General features: G+C 34.0%; 1 protein-coding gene and 3 long non-coding RNA genes across 7 annotated transcripts in view; 2 read left to right on the top strand and 2 right to left on the bottom strand.

Annotated features, from left to right (window-relative positions):
• Positions 1-228: 228 nt before the first annotated feature.
• On the top strand, positions 229-2,266 carry LOC124458099. 2 transcript variants are annotated; one of them, XR_006953008.1, is made up of 4 exons: positions 229-243; positions 856-1,216; positions 1,354-1,606; positions 1,902-2,266. It is a non-coding gene; the product is annotated as an uncharacterized LOC124458099 (long non-coding RNA). The 2 variants fall into 2 exon arrangements; XR_006953007.1 differs by lacking the exon at positions 229-243 and adding an exon at positions 550-598.
• Positions 742-1,712, bottom strand: LOC124458098. 3 transcript variants are annotated; one of them, XR_006953004.1, is made up of 3 exons: positions 1,677-1,712; positions 902-1,596; positions 742-822 (listed from the first exon to the last, which is right to left on the bottom strand). It is a non-coding gene; the product is annotated as an uncharacterized LOC124458098 (long non-coding RNA). The 3 variants fall into 3 exon arrangements; XR_006953005.1 differs by having other exon boundaries at positions 902-1,574; positions 1,677-1,704; XR_006953006.1 differs by having other exon boundaries at positions 902-1,574; positions 1,681-1,699.
• A 3,920-nt stretch (positions 2,267-6,186) lies between the features above and the next one.
• Positions 6,187-6,419, top strand: LOC124458041. Its single transcript, XR_006952962.1, has 2 exons — positions 6,187-6,281; positions 6,362-6,419. It is a non-coding gene; the product is annotated as an uncharacterized LOC124458041 (long non-coding RNA).
• Positions 6,420-9,847: 3,428 nt separating this feature from the next.
• The window catches only part of LOC124457108, a 43,863-nt gene continuing 26,249 nt past the window's right edge, over positions 9,848-27,461 (bottom strand). Inside the window, exons 4-7 of the mRNA XM_047007397.1 lie at positions 20,230-20,361; positions 19,637-19,735; positions 15,918-16,405; positions 9,848-10,207 (exon numbers count right to left, since the gene is read on the bottom strand). Coding sequence (XP_046863353.1) covers positions 9,995-10,207; positions 15,918-16,405; positions 19,637-19,735; positions 20,230-20,361 — 932 coding nt within the window. The 3' untranslated portion in view covers positions 9,848-9,994. The remainder of the gene's footprint in view (positions 10,208-15,917; positions 16,406-19,636; positions 19,736-20,229; positions 20,362-27,461) is intronic.

Raw genomic sequence — 27,461 nt, forward strand, 5'->3', positions numbered from 1 at the left:
TGTGCATGTAGCTTGTGTCGTACTCAACTGCTGACAGATGCCATTGAATACCGTTTTTTGTCAAGAGGTTGGGCCTACTTTACATAAACTGGTATTCGATGGTAGCATTGAAAAAATTAGCTGTGTTACTCTTCACGAAGATTACACGATTATGACACATGCTACAGTCTTGACGAATGTTGGCTCACTTCTAAGAGACCAAGATGGAAGGTCATACAAGCGTCGTACAATACATGAAAATGAGTTAGTACATTTTTGATTTCTAATTTTGTTTTGTAACGAATGATTAATATCTTGCCATGTATCTCTACTTTTTATCTTTATGTGGTTCATTATTGTGCTGTGATGCTTCACAATTTTGCTGTGTGAAGTCAAAATAAATAATCATAAAGAAATTACTATTTTGAATTTCTCATAGATACTTGAGAGCAGTTGCATACCGTTGGGTCATTCGATGGCTGTGTGGATGCCTTGGTTGGGAAAATTCTAGACCATTACCTGCATGTATCTACACAGACATCCGAAACGATTTCCATTATGAAATCCCTAGCCAAGAACATGCTGGCTACAAGTCAGCACAGGAAAGAAACTGATAGAAGTAGGAAACATTTTTGTAGCATAGTATATTATTTTATAACTAACTTTAAAGTTGGCCTGCTAAGAATATTTGTCAAGTAATTCTTGTGGACAATGACTTTTGGATGTCCTTTCATTGGCTGTCCACAATTTTGCATAAGCGCGTTTTTGGATCTGAAGGACCTGTTGAAGCAGCTTGTTTTTCTTTGTCTAAACCTTTTGCTTGCAGTACATCTTGCTGTTGATCTATAAATAACAATTTAATGTGTTTACTTTTAGAATGCACTGGCCATACCTATTATACATGGTAGCATGAACAACTTACATGTGGGAAACAATGGTGTTGAAGATAGTTGTTTCCAATCCAAATGCCGTTGAATTGCCTCAGTTTTGGAAATTCGATCCGAGAACGTTTTGTTTAAGGCTTCTGGGACTTTTTCCTTATACTTCTTAAATATGTTGTCCATGGATTCCTCACAACTAAGAACCATGACATTTTTGATTTCATTAACATAGTCTGGAAAAATGACAAGTGGTTAGATGTGTAAGTCAAGAGTACCAATGCATACATGCTAAACTTACAATATGATGGTGCTGAAGAAACAGTTCTTACTACTTCATCCCCTGATTTAAATTTTGGGTATGTCACAGAATAATATGGTGTTCCATTTTTTGTTTTTTTTGGCTGTCTGTGAAGGTTTTCATTGAAATGAAGTACTGCCAGTACGTGCCTAAACAGAACAAACCATTTACTATGTAATTTTTTTTCTTGACTAGGAACAAGTAAAAAAGCCTTGGCAGATAGAGAACAGTGATTACAAGTTACCTGCAATATGTACCAAGCCAAGAAAAGTGGGTCATCTTTGGATGCCAACCATTTAATGTTGAATGAAAACCTTCGAGACAACTAGTTTGTGCTTCTGAAGATAGTTTTTTAACATCTTTGAGAACAGATTTTTTCAACAGAATGGAGGAAAGTCGCTGATATGATTTAGTTCCTTAAAAAGAATACAATCCCATCTGAAAAGTGGTAAGTAACATTTTAGACATTTTAACAATCTCAATTTTGTCTTGCCGCCTAAATGTGTGCATGCTCATACCAACTTGAAGCCATAGACGTTCATATAGCTCTCCATGCGCACATTTAGGAAACAACTCATCTGGATGGTTTTCATGCTTGTTTGTAATGTGCCTAGCAATGGATTTCCATTTTGCCACAATCATATCTCCATATCCCATCTTAGTAGACATAGCCGACCAATATAAGTGGTTGCACATACCTTTAATCCAAAACAGCAGCAACTCACAGCCTTTTTCTTTACTAGCCTTTAATATTGTTTTGGAAAGTCCTTTGCAAACATGCCACAAATCATTGAAGTGCTGGGTTTCCTTCTCAGATGTTCGAATCCACTTTGCAATCCCTTTGTGACGATCGCTAATAAATATTGAAATTTGTAGTCCACTATCTTGAAGAAACTTGAAGCATCTTTGAGCTCCATCCAACTCCATGGCATTGCTACTACCAGACTGATTTGACTATACGAAAGGTAATGAAGTTTATGTAAAAACTATAATATTATTTTTGAGGTCTTGTTCAAGTAAAATCAACTGATTATCTTAAATGTACATGAAAATATTTGTTTATTAGTTGAAAAAAATATTATGACTACCTGTCTGATGTCAAAATGAACTATTTTAGAAATACTGTTACAAAACATGGGGTAAGAACAGTACTTAGCACTGTGGCCCATCGAATCAAATCTGCCATCACCAGACCAAGTAGCATTTTCTATATTTTTCACATTTTCAATCAGGGCTTTTTGATACTTCTCCCAGTGCAATAACACTGAGGGGATCAGGAACTTGTTTTGATGTAAATAATATGCTCTGCTGGTGATTGAACAAAGCCCAAATGCTTGAATAGTAAAAACACTTTACTTATGCTGACACCTGACATCAGAATGGCAAAACTTGTCATGAGATTTCCAGCCGCGTGCCTTCCCAATACATATGGCTGACTGTTCCATTGAAAATTTCTAGTTGGTCCACAAATAGAACAGCATTGAGTTACAACAGCCATTGAACCTTTCTTTTTGATTTCCACCTGAGGATTTGGATTTTTGCAATTGAACAAAACATGCGGAACAGTAATATGAGCATGCCATAAAAGACAATAAATTTGGGTTCGTCACATGGCAGGGTACCAGGTTCCATGCTAAACAGAATTAAGCACATACTCATACAAGTTGAACTTCGTTTTCTACGACATTTATGCTGTAACTCACCTAACTGTTTTTCGACTGGGAATCTTCAGCTTCATCTTGTGATGAAAACGGTTCGTCTTCATATTGCCAATCCATATCTGTAATGTCACGATCACCAATAATATCCTGGACATCGCCGATATTAAAAAATTCATTTGGCTCATTACTGGATTGAGAACCGTCACTTTCAGTATCGGAATCATCACTTTCCTAAAACGTGGAATAGGTAACAGTGCGTAAATTTCCAATGGTCGATGACAAACGTTGTATAAAATGTATTTACACCAACGGGTCAAGTTATGACTATTTCGTAAGCTACCTGTTATTTCAAAAAAAAAAATTTATACAAAGCACCTTATTCTCAATACATTTATTTGTTTTGGCAGCGGTTCTGGTGAATCCTCTGTAACTGGTTCACTATCAACGCTTTCTGTCGTGTTACATTCGTCAGAATTCCCTTCATCATCAGTATGTTTAACAGCGGGTTCAACATCTTTTACATTTCGTGTTACTTCACGCAACACCTGTTGAAGATAATAAGACACATTTACATGCATTTCCAGGTTGTGCATACAAACTTGTGTAATTTAACTTGTATAATTTTGTACTTACAACTCTGCGGTCGCGATTGCTCTTATCACCTTGGATTGAAATGCCTTTTACAGAGTCTATAGTTGGAACAGCATCAGAGCGCAATTATCGTCTCATGTTTAGTGATTTTGCAACTGTTGCGTTCACGATGAATGCAGAATCTGCGAAATGCATTGAACATAGCACAAGGTACTGCTGAGGAACGAATTTTGGCCTATGTCTCCTAACAAATTTTGTCCATTTACTCAGCCTCTCCTTGTCATTCATGGGGAAACGATGTACTGAGACACCCTCTGTTTTTTGACTGTTTGTACAACTTTTTCCGTTGGGCCAACCAGCAACACAATATTGTCCTCCTCGACGATTTTTTGCAGAATTTTGCCTACTCGCCATATTTTAACTTGCGGTGTATCGTTACGTTTGACTAACTTAATAAAAAATTATTCTCCTTATATTATGTGCGTTGTGATAATATTGCATGGGTTTTAAATCCACAGACTACGTCAAGGATGCGACACCCATATGATAAGAATGATAAGTCCAATCCAGAAGTTTATAAAAGTAGTATACATTGGATGATTGGAAATAAGCGCGTTACAGTTAGTTTCTGATAACATTGCGTGTGTGTTAAAACCGCAGACTTCGTCAACGATGCGGCACCCAATTTATTGAGAAATATAAGTTAATTCAAGAAGTTTATAAAACTCTAATCGATTGTAAATGTTGCTATGCGTGTTGCTCATTTGTCACTAAATATACGCAATTTTGCGAAGTTATAAAATATGTAAAATTCCAGTTGAAATATGCTTGTTCGTATATAATTTTATATACTAAGAGCTTTAAAATTGAACTTCCGTCCTTTAAATGACGTTACGCACTCAAAGTCAAATTCCCATTAAAACAAGCAAATATGCCATGTTTGAACGCAAAGTTCGATGCGTTCCCATCGACTAAATTCAGTGGGCGATAGCTCAAAATGATCAGTAAAATACAGAGAAAACGTTTGTATCGAAAAACGAAATATGAAAATTTCACTTCAGTAGCACTTTAAGAAAAAACTTACATCTTTACAAAAGACTTTAAGCTGGTACAAAAAGACAAAAGCATCTTTGAAGAAAAAGGCCCAGAAGTTGCAAAATGAATATCGAAGCGAAGTCAGAGAATCATAATACATCCATGGTGACCAGCATTAATATAGACGATGAAATTCAGCGAGTGCTAAAGAGGTTTTCGAATGAGAATTATACATGGACTATTCCTCTTTCGAAGAGTCTAGTCAGAGTGAAGATTTAGATGAAGATACCACAAGTAATACAGTCAGGTATTTTATCTTATTAAGATATAGATCTCTGTTGTACTTCATAATAATGAATTTTCTTAATCGTGTTACAGATTTGATAAAGGAGCAAGCTCGCATGAACAACCTATGTTCATGGTATTTTACATGTCATTGGTTGAGTTATTTGAAAAATGTTTCTTTAACTGCAAGGCTAAAAATCCAAAAGTACACATTAAAAATATTGGTTCGATTCACATTGTAGAGCAAAATTGTGGTAAATGTGTTGAAAAGAACTTTATGTGAAGAAACCAACCTATGGTTTTGGAAAGATATCCAGCTGAAAACGTTATAACTCGTTTTGGTATACTGATGTCTGGTGTCAGTATAAGTCAGGCTATGCTGATGTTCAAGTACATGAATTTCTCAGCAAATAGTGTGTCGACTTATCATGTGCATCAATGCACCTTTTGTTTCCAGCTATTCTGAAGCATTGGGAAAGCTATCAGTCAAAGTTAATTGAAGATGTGGAAAAAAGTGATGCGGATTTCCAGACATGGTCATGAGATGGACGCTTTGATTCTATGGGGCACAGTGCGAATATGGAGTCTACACTATTTGGATCAACACAACATCAAAGCTGGTTCATTTTGAATTGCTTCAGGTATTATCGAATGATGAAAATCATTGCAGTGTTTTACTTTCGATGATGGAAGCTTTTGATTTTAAACAGGCCAATGAAGTTGGTACCAGTAATGCCATGGAACTGAAGGGAGCAAAAGATCTTTTCAGTTTCTTGAGAAATCTGGGCTTACCACGGTTGTTTTCATCAGTGACAGGCACAAAGGATTGCAAAGTGGATCGAAACGAAAAAAAGAAACAAAGCACTTTTATGATATCTGACATGTAAATAAAGTATTGCTAAAAAACTTAAGATGGCAGGCAAAGAGAAAGGGTGTTAAATAATCAATGAGTGGTGGGTGGTATTCGCCGACATTTGTATTAGAGTGCTCAAACTATAGTAGTTTGCTTTGAAAGAGCTTATCGTAGCTAAATGAAAATCTACTGTGAGACACATGGCTAACAAGTATGATAACCACTGATGCATTATTCCCATCGTGTGCTCATGGTCAGATCCCAAAGCGGATATGGATACAATAGGTAACTTAAAATACTAAGCTAATGTTGAAATTGAATAGTACAAGGTTGTCATACTATAGTCACCACTCAATACATGAAACACACTTTCACAACCTTTTAGGAACTATTGCATATGTTAAGATATGCTCTATCCTACTCAAGCCAAGAATTTTGAAAGACATCAAGCAAACTTCACAGATAGCCAGACTAGTTGTCTTTAAGGCTTTCATTCCACCCTTAACCATTGGCATCCAAAAATGACTCATTTTTCATGGCTTGGAACATTTTGCAGATAAGCATTTTAATGCCTTGAAACATATTTTCTCATCTGCTGAAAAAATCAAAGGATGGACAAGTGGTGTATAACATAAATTTCCCTAAGTATAAGTTGGGTGAGGAAGTAGTGCGGGAAGTGTCTGTGAAGCCATCTTATGGTATGCTAATTTTGAGAATGTTTTGTAGATTATGAGAATTGAAGCATCAGTAACAATTTATTTTTAATATCAATTTGTAGAATATGTTGAACAAGTAAAGAATGTTCTTTTCATGTCTAATAAACAAGAACTTTCAACAATATTGGAAAGATATAGAAGAAAAGCACCCAACCTTTGTGCAGCCAGTTTCCCAATAAAACGATCCATGGCTGATGCAATAAAAAATATGTTGCGAGGAGAAAGCATGTCAGTCATGCACTTTATCCGTGCTGTAAGTATGGGATAATGGTATTGCTTACAATTATTTTAGGATGTAATGATCTGCATTTTTAACTTAGTGGAACAGAAAGACAGAAGTTACAAGACCTAACAGATGATGCGGATCAAATTTTAAATAGCACTGGGAATAAAAGTACTCCCAAATGTACTAAATGCAAAGCTCCAATTAAGGCTCCACTGAAAAAGAATAAATTGAAGTTGTAGATGATAGGGTGGTGGTCAGACATTGCTTGGAACCTGCCTGGAATGGAGAAATAAGGCACCTCCTTCCCACCACCAGCTTGGGGGTTCACCTTAGGCAAGTGATAGTACCCTCTAGCCTCCCTATCTGGCACTAATATACACACCTTTCCTCATGATTACAGTATTAATATAACATTGAATGTTATGTATACCTGTCAGATTGAAGATGGCTATCGCACTCGATTGTGCAACTAATTACTTTTATGAATAATTTTTTATTGTAGTTTAATGCTCAACATGCCCTTTGCGGATTTAGTGCACTCAAGTGCGAAGACCTTATAAGATAAGTTCATGTGGCTTGCTATTTTCCATTTTTACATTTATGCTATGATTAAATTCCATATATTTTTTCTTTTGTCTTTTTTCCCAGACTGACGTTGAAGAAAAGGTTTTCTTTCATTTAATTCTTTCTGCTTAACCTCTCAGTAGTTGCACCAATTTGTTTTTATTGTGTTCTCTTGTTTCAAACCATTAAACTGCATGTCAACTTATATAGTGCATCCATGTATCTCCTATTTGATTTTCATCTAAGCATAATTCTTGACCATTCTAAACTCAGCAAAGAACGTCAACAGTCTCTACAGTGCACAAGTTAAAAGACCTTTCCATCATCGCGCCACTGATGGTATGTAACCTTTTGTGTTACCACTTGGATATGCTTTCGAATAAAGTGGTAAACACAAGCAGGTAAAGACCGTATTCTCCTATCCCATAGACCAAAAAACATCGCATCAACCATCTGTATGCCACAGCTCTCAAGTACCTGAAGTAAATAAAAGGTTGGACTATTTATTGTTGGTGAAACAATGTTGATTATAACATTGTTTCTCATACAATTTACAATCTTTCATATTTAATGATTGTGAGGCTTGGCGGCGATAAGCACGTCCATTCCTATATCTCAATAGTGGCCCGATGTTTTCAAGGACAGCACGATCTTTTCAAGGACAGTTTTCATGAACAAATGGCCCAAATTTGGCATGCTGTGTTATGCATGATATTTTCTCAATGATGCCATCGAATGTCATTTTCTGCAAAGCTAGTCCTATTACCTTACAGCTGTACTCTAATGCGCCTTCTAACAAATCGGTATGACAGCATTGACAATTACACCTGAAACGTGGGAGCATTGTGGTTTATAAAGTAACTTTATGTATATTACTAACAGGAGAAAACAACAACTTACCATTCACTGAGTGGAATTACGCCATCACTTCGTTGTTTTAATGTCGCAGGGAGAATTACATCGGGATCATCTGGGTATGCACTTCATCACCATCTCCTGCAAGCGGTTCATCGTCGTATGTGAAGTCGTTTAAATGCTTGACATAACCCACCGATTCCGAGCTCGAATCAGATACGCATTCAGATGTCGAATTCGAATTATCTGAGCACTGATTTGAGGCCATACTTATCGAAAAACTTGTTTTTTAATATTTTATTGAAAATACTGTCATTATTTGTTTTTAAGACAAGAAAAACGACAACAAAATCACCTCCCATAATATAATATTACATTAATAAAACAGACTTGCTCAACTATCTACGTCACAAGTATCAATATGGCGTCGTAAAAAAATTGCAAATAATACCCGAATTTGGAGGCAAAATTAAGGAACTTATATTTATCTGTTTAAGTCCAACGACATATCATAGTTCTTCAATTAATCCAAATTTTCAATTAAGATCATAAAAAGGGGCTAAAATTCATAATATAGGCACTTTAACATTATCGGCTATGTTGTTTGCAACTTGTTTCCGCCAAATTTCATCAAGTGCTTGCTCTTTGGGACACTTGTATGAAAAACTAACTTTTCTACGTGGGACCTCTTAACTTGATAATCAGGATAGAGTTTATCAGTATCGCACCATCCAACTGCACAACGTGCATTATTTACCTTTGCTTGCGGCTACTTGTGTAATTTAGTGGTTAGCTCGTTTGACTTGGCTTATGAGTTCTGTATATTTGCGAACTCAAAACGGTCATGACATTTTTTAGAGCTCCGTGACAAAGTGTTACAAGGCTGCACGTTATCTACTGATGACTTAATGTTAGTCAAAACTTCTTTATAACAATAAAAAAAATTTTTCGTTTAATTTCAATGCACAATTCAAACAAATTTCTTTAGATCAAACATGTTTCGGAATACTTTATGCCATCTTCAGGGCGAAATTAATGTATATAGAAAGTTTACATCATAATTTGTATATAGTAATAGAGCGGAAGTATCGAATCGTTATGAATAATTATTTACAGTTGAGTAAAGTTCTATAAATTGTTTGTGTTAGGTTTTATAAAAGAAACGAAAAAAGTACGAAGAAAATGTATGGATAATAACTGACAAAGTAATAATTGTTTTTTACAAATCGAAGACAATGTTAAAATGCTCATTTGTTTCTAGAAGTTATTTTTACGTTTCTTAATATAAAGGCCTTCTTTGAGTTTAAGGGCAAAATGAGTTTGAGCGGTGTCTAAGATACGGAAGCAGGATTGTGTGTGATTATTTTTGCAGTGTGGTGAATATGTGTGACTCCGTGGTTGTATGTTCTTTAATCTGTGTGGAAAGGTGGGAGACTACTCGCTCACACTCCTTTCGCTCTTAAACTCAAAGACGCCCCTTACATCAAGAAACTTAAACCTAACCTCAACAAACAAATGCAGCATTTTAACATTGTCTTCGACTGGTAAATAGCATTTATTACTTTATCATTTATTATCCATTTTCTTTGAAGTTTTTTCTTTTCTTTTAATAAGCCTAACACAAACATTTTATAACACTCTACTCAATTGTAAATAATTATTGATAACTATTTAATACTTCCGCTTTATTACTACATATATTATCGTGTAAACTTCCTATATTGATTCACTTCGCACTGAAGATGGCATAAAGTATGCCGAAATATTTTTGTTCTTAAGAAATTTGTCATGTATTTTAAATGTTTTATAACTATTTTGCTCTTACAAAATCATGATTCAATCATTATATTTTTTAACACAAAAATGTTTGCGTTTTGAACATTTAAGAAACTACTCTTTTTGAACTAGTTATTTTGTATTAATCAAAAAGATATGTGCACTTGCACGGTATCAATTGATACATTTTAATAAGCACTAGTATTAGTTGTAAGATAGAACATGTATAAATGTAAGAAAAATACGTTTGATTGTCTGTACTTGTGAGAAAGTCTTATTCAATGCACACCCTTGTTGGTTGATAATCCAAACCAGCAATCGAAAAAAGCTCTAAATCTCTTCCCAACGACTCAAACACATTGTCACGATAATGAGTAGAATCAAATGGTCCAGGTAAATATGATGCACTCAGTGGAAACACGTCAGCTACGTAGAAACCAGCTTTACACATTTCTGACATGGCGTACGCGTCGAAAAGCGTTAATCTCTAAAAATTAAACCAAATTTACAATTTGTAAGAAAAGCTCAAAGACGGATTGGGGTTGATTAAACAACTAACTTAAAAAAAGCGTAAATTTATATATTAATTTACGCAGAATCATAGCTTAGTTTTACATAAAGACCATTAATAGTAGTACTGCACACTTCACTTCTAACCATAAAGTATAAAGTAGCAACTTGATTAGTAATTTCAAAAGCTTATTTAGGATCTGTGTACTTTATGTTATAAACGAGACCAATTTTAGGTTTCAGGTTTACGAGTTAAAAAAACCTTGTATCTTTTATTGCAGCAGGGTGGTTCAATCAGATTGCATCAGTTATGGAACGGATGAGGGGTTCACCTTGTAAAAGGGTCCTAAGACTCCCTAGAAAAATTTTAATTTTTCAATGCTTCAGAAATGCACTTTTAGCCTTTTAGAGGAATGGCAATTGTCTAATTTTATTATCACTTTTGTGTAAGAACAATGCATTTTGCTAACATGTTTTTTTGAAAAACAACGAAGTGTACAGTGCTTGAGGTTTTTGGCCAAATGTCAAAGCTCATTGGCATGCCTACGAACATAAACTTTGCTTCACAAAATGCCATTCAAACACAGACATAGTCTCTGAAAAGTCCTAACAAGTTCTCTCATATAGTTCCTAGAAGCAAAAATCACGTACACCACTATCTATAAACAATTTAGTTACAATGTATAACTGATGGTTAAATTTACATATTTCTAATTGTTATAACCTAAATTTATGGTTAGTTTCACCTATCTCTTAGGTTATTACCAAAGTAAAATATTTTAACACATATTTGAAAGAACAAGGCCAAAAATTTCGTTGTTGCTCAGTCAATTCCAGAGTAATAATGTTTTTATGGTATATTAGTGCAGAATTTCCGTCAAATATTACACAATTGCCGTGCTCAAACAAAAAAAGCTTAAATTATACCAAGCTGTAGTAACCACGAATGTCGATTGTTAAATTGGCGTATTCTGTACGTTATGAAAGTTTTCATAACCAGGAAACAACAAGACTATAACCAGACACTCCCAGACACAACAAGACTATTTTAAAGAGACATAACCCAGAAACAACCCAGAACAAGAACAACTACCTAAAGAAATGTAACTGCAGACAGAAACACCTATGCCCGACAAACGGCAATTGCCTGAAACCCAACGTGATTTACAAAGCATATGAAGTCCTTCAGAGAAAATTATTGAACCGAAGGAGATGTATATTGATCTTTTTGATGTAACAATGCTCGTCAGCCAGCTTTGCTTTTCATCTAGGGATAAAGTTTTCAAAAAAATTTCATATGCAGAATTACTGAAATATATATGTTTTGAGTTCTATCTTCAATCTAGTATTAGTGAATTCACAAAGTTGATGAAGATGAATGATGATATGTAAGTAAGAAATGCATCTGTTGAAAGATCAGTCTCTTGTTTAAAGAAAGTGCTGAGTTATTTAAGAAATACCATGGGTCAATGTCGTCTAAGTTCTTTATGCAGGATTTCCTAACATGAAGACATATTATCGACATAAAAATGAACTTTCACAAAACTTTCACAAGACTTTTAAAAGTTCAAGCTTTGCTAATTCTAAATAAAATCTAGTGGCAAGGTGCCACTGTAGTAAACAAAAAAGCTGCAGATCACAAGTAGAAAAACAATGTTCTTTTACATTGGAAACAGCCAAACTGATAGTGGTAAGGTGCAGTTGTTGCAGAACTAGCTGACAGTAAAACAGGGTACAGTAATGCGCTGTTACGTTAGAATTGTCGGAAAATGCAGCTGCTTGCTATAATGTGCCGTTGCTGCAAAAAAACTGAAACAAACTAGCTTTTTTAACAATTTTATCAACAAAAACACAAGATACCTGCTTAATGTAGACGCCACCTTCCACCTAGGACTACTGTTGAGCTACTTTAGTTTTTCACCACTTTTACAGAACTGGATTATTACGCATACTCACAGACAGAGTATGGCAAGCCAAACAGGTCAAAATTGTTGTTTTATAAAACCACTTGTTGAAATATAGTGTTTATTTCTTGAGATGAAGAAATAGATGTGCGAGACAAAAAATTGATGTATGAGAAGAAAAAATTGACGTGTGAGAAAGGCAAGAAAAAATTTTTTATCTCAAAAAAAATGCAGATTGAATTCGTAAGCAGTCCATTAAAAAAATACGGAACTGCATATGCCACAATTTTGATTTTTTTGCCACCTCCGTTAGAATTTAATCAAAACCTTGACCTAAGATTAATGTATTTCCATCTATTTTAGTTCAATAAATCAAAATGGATGATGGCGAAGACGAATTAAGAGAATTTTTTGGAACTTTAATTGAAATCTTCCACAAAGTTGACAAAGCTACAAATTAAGAGATTCCATTCAGCTAGAAATCTGGAGAGGAAAGTTGGCGACAGCCTTTGAATAATTGTAGAATTTTGCTCTGATTTGCGTGAACCGGATGAGGAATTTACGCTGAGAAATTTGCTTTGGCAACTAGTCGACACATTTAAAGAAAAAGCTGCATATAATTAGAGACAATTGAAGCGTTTTAGATAACACGTAATTTACTGAACATATTCTGGGCGTGTCTCAATGTACCGGATTAAGACCTGCATAACCTATCGCAACATCTCAAATATAGCAGCTCCGTGAATTAGGGACGAAATACAGAGATTTCAGAACCTCTACGGATACGTGACAGCACTTTGTATCACTCTAGGCTACACGTATCAAATTTTAAGGATAGGAAGTACTACACATGTACAAGGTGACTTCGTCAGGAGATGACAAAGAAAGGCTGTGTGAATCAAGGATTTCAGCTTTTGTCTGACAAAAGGCCTTCTTTGAATATATGATGTACCATAATAATGCAATTTTTAATTTGGCTTACTTTGGGTGCTGACATTTCCATGTGATAACCATACTCGACACCGTGTTGGGAACTTGTCTTATTGCTTACCTAATAAAAACACATCGCATAGAAATGGCCCACTTAGCCCCATAGGTCTTTTTCCTTTATTATTTCTCGTCAATCTTCATTGGAAATTTCATTTTAAAGAATAGAAGGTGATTGAATTTGAACTTCTGGAAGAATGCAACTAAGCTGGTCGATTGAAACCTCTAAAAACCTCTTTATGAATAGATGCTGACTGGTGGTTGTTGACCAAACTGTTAGCAAAAAATTTTTGGCCATGCTCTTATCAACACAACTCGGCTTTCAAAATTCTCTCCTCGGAGTCCCTTTTCAAAGGGAAATTGCGAGAGATAAGTCATTCGAAATATTACTTCGTGAACATTTTACTGTTATTGGCAAAGTGAAGAAATAAGAGTTTTAAAGTAAGGAAATTGACATTTATGCATGCATATTTTATATGGAAACTATGTAGTCTCTTAGATAACGATAAACAATCCTCAAAACATATACATGATCACGTTGTGATGCCATTTTACTCATACAGCACTTATATTGATATTCATATGTAACATAATACAAACTAAAATATGCGGGGATGCGTGCGATTTTAAATTTTTTGATTATATGTTAGATTAAATGGGTTTTGATAAAACTTATGCTTACGATTTTTCAATGACCTTTCCCAAATCGCTGGAAATCGCTCCTCCTAAAGCAAAAATTCAAACATTTCCTCAGGAGCATGCCCCTAGCGACAGTTCACGCCCTTCATCGTCAATGACGTGAAGAGAAACATTAAATCCGAGGACAATAGGCAAGGCTAGCAATATCACTGGCCTTATATGATATCTCCTTCGGCAGCATATATAAGTATGGAAATATATGATAGATTATAAAGATAGTGTTTTGTAATGTTTTGAATGTACACAAACTGCAAATCACTTATATAGAAAATTACTTGCGGGATTAAGTTTGGTCATGCCTTTGATAATTTGCATAACCGGATGACGTAAAATGTCGTGTTTTACCATGCTCAGAGGCTCTTATCCAATCAGAATACAAAAATATTTTTTGATAGCATGACCGATTTACGCTTATAAGTGTAAAATAAGTTTTAGTTTACGCTTTTACCTGGTAGCAAGATAAATCTTAGTAGAATACTTTATTAAGACGCAAAAAGCAATTCTTTATTTGATTTTCGTTCCAAAATGTTATATGTTAATAAATTAATCTCAAAGAAACAATCAGTCATCATAAATCTACAATGACTCTAATAAGTTTTTGTTTGAAATAATTTTTGTGGAAAGTTTTAGTCATGCTGAGCATGACCAGCATGACCGCTAGCTACGCCAATAATTTCGGACGTAGCGTGATAGCTATTTTTGTGTATTCTGTAATTAAAATTATTTAAAAATATTCATGACAATTAAAATGCTTCTTCAAAAGCACGTTTATTGCTTATTTACCTCATAAAACAGACTAAAGTGAGCATCATTTTCAGAAAATGGACAATGTTTTCCTAAACATTGAAGTTTATTTTCAAATCGAATTTTATTTTGAAAATGGCAGCATTTGCACTTTTGTGTTTTTTTAATGGACTGGATACGAACTCGACCATTATTCTTTTTCGTAAAGCAAATTTTCTCTTTCTCGCACATCAATTTCTTTATCTCAAGACATAAACACTGGATGTCAACAAGCGTTTTTTAAAACAACACTTTTGACGTGTTTGGCTTGCCGTTACAGAGCATTATTAAAAGCACCATTAACGGCTTTTAGCAGGAAAAGAAACATCACGTTGATTTTATTAAACAACTCGTTCTAGCTTTACTTTACCAATAAAACAGTCAAAATATATTTCCATGACAACAATAATATTAAGTTCAAAGCTAAAATAAAAACATCCCATTTAACGACCATCACAAAAAATTACGAACATCATTCGCGACACACACAACACAGACTTACAAACATTATCAAGCATTTCTGCAATGACATTAACATCCTACTAATTTTTACTTCATTCAAAACAGAAAATTGCCTTTCATCGAAAGATCCTACTCCACATTCTGTTAAATATATAGTGGTATACTTATTCGATCGTGTGAGCGATGATGTAATTCACGCGAACGGAAAACAACCCCAAAACTGACAAAAACTCATGTGTTTATCGACACCCTTTTAACATAACCTTTATTCCAAAATTATCCTCTTATTTTCAAATTATTGGCACTGCCGATATTGCTTTCTCGACGAAGCACTTCACATGCATAAACAAAACTGACTCTAATCTTAAACTTTAATTTTTACTCTATTTATTTTGTAAATAAACTCATCATTTGCTCCAAACAATATTTCATTGGAATATTTATACAGAAGCTACTAACAATGGTAGAAACTATCATACTATATATATCTATTATATGCATAATATTCGCTACTATACTGAAAAAAACGTGTATTGATACAGAAATAGACAAGATACAAGCACCGTGTCAAGCATGGTATAATAAGTGATGCTTGTATAGTTTTCTGAATTTTCTTGTTTTTAAAATCACTAAACTGGTTTGTTTTAATAGTCTTCCTTATGATAGAGGGTGTTTCTATTTGAAATTAGAAGAAAAAAAACATTGTGTAATATTTACTTTTCATGACATAAAAAACAATGCACGTTGTAGCTGCAACAAACAATTTTTTAAAATGTATCTATTTATGGTAATATTTTTGTATATAAACACTTTTTTAACTGAGAGAAATATTATGAGACTCTAAAGTTTTACCTGTTGTGTGTAAAACCTCCAGGCAGTGTTGTGTCCACGTCCTTGACGGATTGCTGTTGTAGTTTTCCAAACAAATGTTGCATTGGTTTTGAGCTCCTTTGTACGGTTCTGCAACACAACTATTACATCATCAACAAGCTTTTTAAATGTCGTAAAATTAACACTTCGTACGTAATGAAGTCCAAAGTTTAACATAAACACGTTTTCCTTTCTTTTTATTAGTTCACTTCCTAGAACCTTTTTTATGTAATATATGACAATGTTGGGACAAAAGTCGTAGTCGTCCATTTTTAAAAACTCAGTGTTTCCAATAGGATATATCCATTGGCGAAAAACTCTGCAAGCTTTGAATGAAGACCTACAAACATCTTTTCGTTTAATAGAACCCCAAAAGCGGAAAGAAACAGAATCTCCATATATAAACAGGTATCCTTTGTTGACTTTTTTTGGTCGTGTTTTAGAAACTTCCAAATTGATATTCCATTCATCTTAAAATAAACAAAGTTCATCAGAATCAAACCAAAATCATTGCATTGAGGTAAATGCAAGTGTCATGAGATTTTTCTTCTTTGTGCCAAAATACTATATGCTGGCACGTGCGAAAATAATAGATTACTTCATGGTTAGTGAGTTATTACGATTTTTATGCACCATTTGAGAAGTATTTAAAAACAAACTAGTGAGCGTAGTGAATGAGTGCACTTCTTACGAGTGTACTTCCAAACAAGTGCAAGACAAAAATTATAAAAAACAAACCAACCATGAAGCAATCTTTTTATCATACCTGTATTTCATTTTAAATTATAGTGAAATTCCTCGTTGAAGCGTTAAACACAATTCAAACGCTTCAAAACAATCATCTAGTTTGCACAAAAAAGATACAATAACAGAAATAAATTGTCCATGGTGACAAACTAGATTTTCCACTGTATCAACATTATCAAAGGCATTTCGTCTCTTACAAATGGACTACGTTCTTATATTAATTAGTCTTCTCTTTCTGTAAAAGAGAAGCGTAAGAAACTCGCTTATTATTATTAAATTGTTTCATGGGAATATCTCCCATGCTTTGAAAGTCATGCTTTGATAATGAAAATTACTGAAGAAGTCAAATGTCCTGCAGTTTTTCTTTCTTGTTCTCTTTATATTTATAGTGAATTTACTAACGTATAGTGTCTCGCAGAATTGCAAAGCCCTTAATAAATGAAATCTAAAAGGATTGTAGAACTAATTAGAATGTTAATACGACGTTTTTCTGTTTAAGTGCCTATTTACCAAAAAAAATTCAAGTTACCCCAACGTAGATTTGGATCACAGAATCGATCTTTTAATCCACCCTGGTTCAAAGATTATAAATGGCTTCATTATGACGAGCTAAAAGACTGTGTCAGATGTTTTACTTGCTCAAGTGAATATGCTAAGTATTTGACCACCAACATGGCGGCTATGACGTAACATGCAATCCACATACAATAAAGCAACGATTAGTTAAATGCAACGATATGTTTGATAAATATTTACGTAGTACAATTTGCATGAGTTGATGAACAACTCCAGTTTTCGGCAAAGCCGGCTTATGACTTATACCGACAAGGTAGTATATGCAGTCAAATTTGGGTATACATTCTAGCCGTAACCACCGTACAGCAGTTGGCCAGATTACCTATTTTTTAACAACTGTCATATAGTTGCTCATAAGGCTCACAACTGTAGAATGGATGATAAATACAACCCCAATAGTCTATATCAGAATTTTCCAATCCGTCCTACTGGGTGATTTATTTGTGTCTCAATATGATTTACAAATTTGGCCTGATGTTCCTCCCTTTGAGTATTATCAGTATCATGCTCACAACAACAACCCTTTTTGGCCACAGTTGGGAAACTAAGAACTCTTCTTTACAGCAAAACGGTCGTGAAGCCAAGAAGTAACAATTTAACGCGAAATGTCGAGAAAGAAGGTACATCCATCGCAATATAACTCCACAAATTTTAATAAAAATTCCCACTCTCCTGTTGGAAAAATTGCAGACAATTGTGACGAGATTGAAAATGTTAATGGCACCAAAGATGTTAGTGTCATGAATAGAAATATTACACTTGAAGCACATGGGACAAAACGTTTCTGTGTGGACTACCGCAAGCTAAATAAGATCAAACAACGACATTCTCATCCGATTCCGCACAAAACAAACATCCTTGACTGTCTGCATGCAGCTTCGTATTTTCTTGCTTTCATCTGTGGTCCGGCTATTTGGCAGCTCAAAATCAAAACTGCTTTGGCAACACATAGTGGCCTATATGCATTTTTTCCATTGCTTTTTGGGTTAGTAAACCCATCATCCACATTTCAACGCTTAATGCATACTGTCGTGCAATGTCTCCAATACCAAATTTATTTGGTTTATTTGATGGATATTATTATCTACTCACGCTCATTTGATGATCATCTTATCCATATCAACGATATTTTTGGTAGGTTCCATTCGTTAGATAGCAAACTAAAGCCCATTAAGTTTTCATTTTCCCGTTCTAGAGTTGTATATTGGGTCATGTTGTCCCTCTCAATTGTATTCGGCCAGATCCGAACAAAATAGCAGCCGTCAAAGATTTTTCCCCATCCCAATGCCGATGTGAGGTCAAAAGCTTTTATGGGCTAGGAAATTAATACCGTAGATATGTTTGGAACTTTGTAACTATATCTTTGACGTTAAATAATCTCACACATAAGAATGTAACTTTTTGTTGAGAATATGCGTTCGAAAAAGCATTTACTCTTTTAAACCAAGCCTTACTACGGTACTAATTTTAGCTTACTTAACGATTGTGTATGCCATTAATTAAAAAGAAGAAGAAAATAAACAAAATGTTTTTGTTATATTCTGTTTTGATATAAATTTCCTAATCCCCCTTATATGACAAAGTTTTCCTTTCTCTCTTGCTCATGTGACATTAATGAATCCGAGATGATGGGCTAGAAATTGTACAAACTAAGACGATGGTCTCATCAACTAAAGAAAAGTTGCAATTAAATCTCTAGTAATCTAAAAACAATTTCACTTATTAGCATAACAATAAAATAATTAGAGCACGAGTAGAGACAACACTGATAAGCAGAACGTTTTCCAGAGAGCAGACATCGTAATAGGATCGATTCATCATTGCATTGAGAGGAGTTATTATTTTATATTATCCATAATACGATATTGAAAGCGTTCAACCTGAGCTAATTCCCTCACGGCCCAAAGATCCTGGTGAATATATTGTACAAAAAGGCCGTGTAACTTTTTTGGCATTCTCCTTTTATTTTTACAATATCTATATAAAAATTGCTTCAATCTGCAGTAGTACTTGGATTAAAGGTTTTTCAAGTTCTCTTGCGCTTATTAATTTAACGAAAAATACGTACATTGTTGACTTTTCTAGAAGGTATCTCAGAAAAAAACCATACAGATTAATGTCATTTAAAATTTAAAATCTTTTTACTTGATAACATTCTTTTTTTAATTTTAGGGTAATTTTTTGTACATGGCCGATGTTAAAGAAACACCAGCATGTCTAAATTGCCCAAAGCTTATTTTTTATGGCATTCAGAAACAAACAGATCATATTTCGGAAATGCAAGAGTTTGAATATCTCGTTCTAAGACTGCATTCAGGCAACTGGCATTTTTTACTATTGCTATTCAAACTTTTAAAAATGTTTTTGCTAAAGTTTACCTGAGTAAAATGGTTGCCACGTATTGTTTTTCCATCGTCCAAAGTTCTCATTAAGACATTGACAAGTCTTTTTGCATTTTGTTTCATTTATTAGACTGCCTGTATTAATTACACAAAGTAGAAAGAATACATTAAAATAAGTAAAACTATTAAACGATTTATTCCAATTGCTTTAAATCATGTACACAAAAACATTATCATAAAGGTCAAGTTAATGACAACTAATGTTGACTTTATTATTTTGAAATTAATTTATAAAATTATAAAAGTCATTAAAAGATCGAAGAAAACCAACTATCATCTTTTGCAAGAAAAAAGAAAGAAAAAAAAAACATAAACGAAGATGAAAGCAAAAACGAAAACAAAAATGAAAACAAAATTCTTTCAATATGAGATTCTATGAAAATTAAATATCGTAATATAAACGATAGAACAATTGAGATTGAGAGAAAGACGTTGTTAAGAAAATGTTAACAAAAATCTTTGCAATGAATGTTAGAAGTTTTAAATTTCAACACATTAGAATTAGGTATGTTTTCTAGTTTAAATAGCAAATCAACAATCTTAAGAAAATTTAAGAATTGTATAAGTACCTGCTTGTCTTGTTGTGCATTTTTTAGAGTGTACTTTGAACTCAATATTATCTGCAGCCTCAAGACTTTCATGAATATGTTGAGTTACGTCCCCAATTATACCACTGCGTTGATTTCGGCCTTGACCGTTTCCTTTAAATTACATCATATTTTGAGTGGAGACTAAAACAAATTGATCTTTAAAGAAAGGGAATGAATTACTCTGGCAAGTTTCTTGATGCTGGCGTCTTATAAATTATATTGGAAAAAATTAGTTTTGGAATATTAGTCGCCTCTTACGCCAAAGATTTTGGAAGGTTATGAAAGGTTGTGTGAAAGAACATGATAAAAATAAGATGATAGACTATTGGTAACAAGTACGTAAAGCCTTTTTATTAGAAAATATAAACCATTTCAATGTAAGTCATTGAACTGTAAATAATGTTATGTGTATGAAAGTAGAATCTCTTGCGTTCTCGTCTGTTCTAAACTAAAACTTCAGGTGTAAATATGAAGATATACTTCATAGAAAAAGAAGAGAAATTTACTTGTATACGAACGATGCACTATTTCATGTAACAACATGATACTGTCAAACTTAACACTAAAACTAACTAACCAAAATATTCAATAATCATGGTGATGTTTGTTTGTGAATGATAACTAATAATAGTGAAATAAAGCATTTATATCTTATTCTGAGGTATCCAATTTTGTACCTTTATTATTTTTGCTTCAAAGAGATTTTTGCCAGATAAATTTATCATCCAAACTTATAATTGATTTGTAATCTATTTTCAAGTTGCTAGCCAAGTGCTTGCTTGATTCTAAAGTGAGGATTGTATCGCAAGCGACCTGTACTATGTAGCTAAAATTTTTCAAACACCAAAAGTGCTTGCATTTTATACATGGAGTTATTAAATTTTTATATGCAAATATATAAACCGTTTTTTTGAATTGTATTCTGCATATTCCACTGCATAACACAAAAACGCACTAACACACGTTTTAAATTAAAACTGTTTTAACTGATTGTTAGAACTTCTTTCTTCAGTAATAATTATTAAAGGCAAAGACCTATTTTTGGTCTTTTAATCAGTGTAAAATGAATGTAGTGATGTAAAATTTTATTTTCTTCAAACTATTTTTTACAACTCTGAACTACCTTTAAACAATAATTTCTTAAATATCACTCAAATTTGAAAACCTTTCCGAATCAATAATGCCGCCAAAGAATTTTGCTTAAATAACCCCGTGACGAAACATTGAGTCATCATTTTATTGCATTTTTATAAAATATAGATTTGATTAAAAACACCTGCCAAATTTCAACGAAAAACTCTATCATTATCCAGGTTTTTTTTTTTGTATTCAAACCTGCAATTTTACGGCCTCAAATAAAAAATTGGATTAAAAAACGGGACATTTATTCGATATGAAAACGTTGTTTACTTAAGGAAATTGTCCCAGTCACAACAATTAAGATTATAAAAAAAAACACAATGAAACGAGTGTGCTAATTGGTCTAGAACTGTGTTTGCATAAGCCTGAGCAAATACATCTGTGCTCAACCAATTAATTCATTCAAAACAATCAATCAGTCAAAGATAATTTGCAAATCATTCATGAAAACATTTTAGCGGAAAAATAAAATGTTTGTCTTTTGCATTATTTTATTTTATAAAGAACTAAAAGATGTTTTTCGTGTATGCACTGGCTTATGCAAGCCTCGTAGATGTTTGTGAGGCCACCGAGCATTTGCAACCTCAACCTCCAGTCTCAGGAATGCACTGATCTGCTCTCAACTTCCTTAAAGGCTTCCTCCGTTTGCATAATCTTATGCAAACACAATAAACGTCTTTTATTTCTTAATTGAAATGCTGTGCGCTTGAGCCTCGTAATATGAAATTTAAAGATACTTTTCTGATTTTTGGCATTATATTTTGTAAATTATGACATTTGACAAAAGTTTAGAAACAAATGTAGACTCCAAATCGTCTTCCGAGCCGTCTCTTAGCGCAAACACACAGACGAAGAAAAATTTGGTGAAGCTTGCGTTTTTATGAAACTTGTAGGCTACAGCTACTTGTATGGAGCATATGGAATATTAACAACAGTTAATTACACGTACAAAAGTAAGAGGAAGAATTAAAAACTATGTTTACAATTATCTGCAAAGAAACCAACCAATACTTGGTAATTTTGTCTGTATATAGAGTCAATTGTACGGTGTTTTGCTGAGTGTTCTGTATATTATTGTATAAATACTAGAGTGCTTACAAGCTTTGTACGTGTATAAAATGGGGCAACAGGAACTTAGAATATGAAGCATAGCGAGTGTCTTTGTTATTTTAAAAACTGTGCCATACAAAGAAAAAATGATGGTGGAGAAAATGGATGGGAGATGTTTCATTGAGCACCCTGCCTTGGAACAAGTATGTTTGAAAATTAATTTGGATTCTGAAAACTTCTGGTTGAAATTGTAAAACAAACTCCAAAGATGCAAGAACTACACAATCTTTTTAAAAGGAGAAAAGCTGAATTCAAGTATATAATCAGAGGCAAGGTATTGAATTTGCTTTTCGGTAATATATGTAACAAATAGTATATAAAAGACTAGTAGTCAGGACATTAGGGCTACATTAATAGACTAGTGGTCAGGCTACAGTGGAAGTTAAATACTATTAGTTTGAACATGACTCAGACATATAATTAAAATTTGTCTATATTGGGTGGGTATACTTACTGAATTTTTTAGTCGAATTGAATGCAATGTGTCTTTTAGTGACACAGAAAATGTTAATTATAGGTCAGAACCATTATACTATTTTTGTTATTTTTGCACATACTCGATAAAGGATGTGAGTGCCTTTTAAACTCCTAGTGTAGTCCCAACCTAACCCGACCACTAGATATGCAAAAGCCCTAAAAGTCTTTAAAATCCTACATTAGCCGCTTTAAATAGTATTTGCTACCATAACACCAAAGTAAGTTTAATACCTTGCCTCAGATTACATAATTGAATTCTGTTTCTTTCCTTATGTTTCTTCCATTGTTTTATGATTCAAACATGCAGTTTTGAGCAACAAAATTAATATTTGAAACATACTTGTTCAAAAGAGATATACTTATATCCTTTTAAAGAGACACGATCTATCGAAGCGGTTTATTTTTTGCCTTTCCACCCAATTCCCCTTTCAAAACTTATACTACAAAGAAAGCCCATTAGATAGAGAAGAATTAACACACAAGAATTAAGCAAAATACCCTCCACACCAAGCTGCATAAGAAAGTGTTTCTACAAAATTCACACACGCTGCACCATCGAAGAAACCAATAAAACAGAATATACCAACACGTACTCCACGTTTATGAAAATAACTAGCCCAATTGTGAATATTATCACACTGCACACGTAAACAATTAGTTGAAGCTGGAAAAAACAAAGACTTGCACAGCTTGCAGGAAGAAGGAGTTGTTGGAAATGGGAGCTATATATAGTCTGGCAAATTTTCTCGCCAAACAAAATTTCAATTGCAAAATACTTTCAATTACATAATTTTCATGCATCCATGTCAGGTTATAAATACACAATGGTAATATGCGTTCCCTAACAATCTTGGAAAACTTTTGAAGAGTGCGCTTTGTTGATGGAAAAGATGCAAGGACCTCGACTTAGATGTTGCACGTCAATGTTTTAAAGAGATTCAACATGCTTCCAATCAGTGAATAATAAACAATTGGTCAGTTGTATGAAGATTGCCTTACGGCGTAAAACTCCGAGTAGAATCAGCAAAATATTGTTGATTTTATTTTATTTTATTTGAAAAAATTCACGAAAAATATAGATTCATCCAGAAAAGCCTGCTTAGAGATTGCTTATAGGGGATCTTCTTCAGGGGATCTTTCCCTGAAGTTTAAAGTTTATAAGTTTAAACATTGGTAATCCAGGCATTTAATATATAAAAATGAAAGATTCTCCGGATTGTGTGAAATGGTTTTTTTTTGAGCTCTTGACTCGTTGCTTCGAGCTTTCATCAAAATGAGGAAATATTGTTTAAACATGCTTTTAGCTTCTAGACACTTAGAGCGTCTATTTAGATTAGCAGGTGGATTAATGTGATTGGATCAGTCACAAACAACACAAACATCGGACTATGGAAATAATATGTCGATGACATATTTTGCATAGTCAAGAAAGACAAAACTTAGTTAATCCTACACACCATAAACAATACCACAAAAAACAAAACCTTCACTAGAGACGAAGAGCACGACAAACAACTTACTTTCCTCGACATCCAAATAACCAGAACAGATGAAGGTACACTAAACATACAAGTATATCCGCAAAACCACCCACACATGCCAAATACTCGATTTCAACAGCAATCACCAACAAAATACAAAATAAGCTACATTTTAACACATTTTAACAGGATAAACAATCATTGTAACACTGAAGATTATGAAAACAGAACGCAACTACGTATAATACATTTATTAAAAATATTTACCTAGAAACTTCATAAACAAAACAATAAACAAAATACAAAACAAAATACAAACGACAAAGCAACAAGAAAATGGACGAAACAGTAAAATCGTCACATTACCATACATAAATGGAACAGCAGAACTGATTGCCAGATTTCTTCGACCATTTTAATAGCGTCGCCCACAAACCTACACAAAAACTCAAATTTGTTTCACCAAACATAAAGACAAAACATTAATTTATGATACAACTGACGCAATCCACATGATATCATGTAAAGATGGCTCATAGTAATACATGGGACAAGCATCAAACAAAATCGAAACAAGACTCACAGAACACAAAACCGCCAAAAACGACGAGATCCAAACTCACTACCGGCAGAACATACCACGGAAACAACCACAATTCGACTGCACGAAACTAAAATACACGGACGCGCACATATTAAACACGCACTCGAATTTAAAAGCTTGGAACGGTGGGACAACGACACAATAAACAGACATATTGACATACCCATCATATATCACAACAAAGAAAAGGACAAAGGAACTAAAACAGCACCAAAACCACAACATAACACTCTATTAATATTAACACTGATCATATTCACAATACACAAACCCATGGCAACGCATTTCACTCCGTCAATCCATTAATCCACCTGCTAATCTAATTGAACAATCTAAGCGTCTACAAGTTAAAGGGGTTATATCACGATTTTAGCCTCTTTTTTTGTAGCTAAATTGAAAGACCTTATTTGCAGTGATTTTAAATCTGCAATTATAATTGAATAATTTGGATTGGTGAAAGTGATTTTATGGATGTTCAAAGTCGATTTTCAGCATTTTTTTTTTTGCGAACTTTTGGTGTTATGCTAATGAGTTGTGACGTAGATAGTTGACATATTCAACATGGCGTATTCTACTAGTAGTCTTAATAAGAAACGGAGAGAAAAACCTTTGTGTTGCTGGCGGACCTAATCAAATTAGTTGCGCCAAGATTTAAAAACAGAAGGAATTTCGATGCATCGTTTCCTAATAAAATAAACAGAGCCGCAAAGACATAGAAAATGGAAATTTTATGCGTAAGCATAGACCGGGTTTTTGAGGCTACTCTACCTCTTGTCTGTGTTCTGCGCATTTAATTCTTGTTTGACTTAATTTGAGCGTGAAGTCAGGCTCAAAGAAGGTTGAAGAAAGATGCTATCCCAACCATTGACGTGGCTGGGATTCTGAACCATTACAGGACGAAATAACCGATCGAAAGCGCAGACAAGTAAGTTTACGCTTGTTTATGTTAATTTTTCTTTTGTCATATGTAAATTCGATATATGTTTTGTAGATTATTCGACATACTCTCCATAAGCCATCGCTGAAGGCATATTCTCTCGATGAGAAATTACCATCTACTGAGTGATAGCTGAGCATGTTGAAGTATGCACTTTGGGAAACAAACGATTCGCCATTTGAAGAAAGAACTACATGCAGTTGGTGTGAAGATGTTGTGAATCCAGTCTTTATGTAAATCGTGCCATCGTCTTGAAAAACACATCTTTACAAAGACTTTAAATTTTGGTATAAAAGAATACAAAAGCATCTTTGAAGAAAAGGCCCAGAAGCATCAGTAACCATTATTTTCATATCAATTTCTAGAGATATGTTGAACAAGTTAAAAGAATGTTCTTTTCATGTCTAATAAACAAGAACTTTCAACTATAATGGAATGGAAGTAAGGCACCTCCTTCCACCACCAGCCTGAGGTTCATAGGCAAGTGATAGTACCCTCTAGCCTCCCATCGGGCACTGATATACATGACCTTTCACAGTGATTACAGTATGCAACATTGAATGGTATATATACTTGTCAGATTGAACATGACTATCTCTCACTCGAGTTATTTTAACTAATTATTTTCATAGATAATTTTTTATTGTAGTTTAATGCTCAACATGCCCATTATTGGATGCAGTGCACTCAAGTGTGAAGACCTTATAAGATAAGTTCATGTGGCTTGCTATTTTCATTTTACATTTGTCTTTGATTTAATTCCATATAATTTTCTTTTTTTTTCCCAGACTGACATTGAAGAAAGATTTTCTTTACCGTATAGTGCATCCATTGCTTGTCTCCTATTTGGTTTTTCATCTAGGCATTTTTCCTGACCATTCTAAACTCAGCAAAGGCAACAGGTTAAAAGACCTTTCCATCATCGCCCTCTGATGGTATCTAACCTTTGTGTTAAACCACTTGGATATGCTTTCCGAATAAAGTGGTAAAACACAACCAGGTAAAAGCGATTCTCCCTTCCATAGACCCACAAAACTTCCTTCAACCATCTCTGACTATGCCACAGCTCTCAAGAGGCACTGAAGTAAATAAAAAGGTTGGACTAATTATTGTTGATGAAGCAGTATTTGATGATAACATTCTTTATCGCCTGGTTTACAGTCTTACATATTTAGTTGGGATGCTTGGCGGCGATAAACGTCTAATATCTATAATGGTGGCCCGACGTTTTCAGGACAGCCTCTCATGAACTAAGGCCCAAATTTGGCATGCTGTTTTATACATGATATTTTCAATGCTTGCCATCAGAATGTCATTTCGCTGGTCCTATTTCATTACAGCATCTGTGCTCTAATGCGCCTTCTAACAAATCGGTATGACCGCATTGCAATTACATGAAACGTGTGACATTTCATTTTCTAACTTTATCTTTATTCAAACGGGAGAAAACAACAGCTACCAT

The sequence above is a fragment of the Xenia sp. Carnegie-2017 genome, unplaced genomic scaffold, assembly GCF_021976095.1.
Source record: "Xenia sp. Carnegie-2017 unplaced genomic scaffold, XeniaSp_v1 HiC_scaffold_6, whole genome shotgun sequence".
Classification (NCBI taxonomy): domain Eukaryota; kingdom Metazoa; phylum Cnidaria; class Anthozoa; order Malacalcyonacea; family Xeniidae; genus Xenia; species Xenia sp. Carnegie-2017.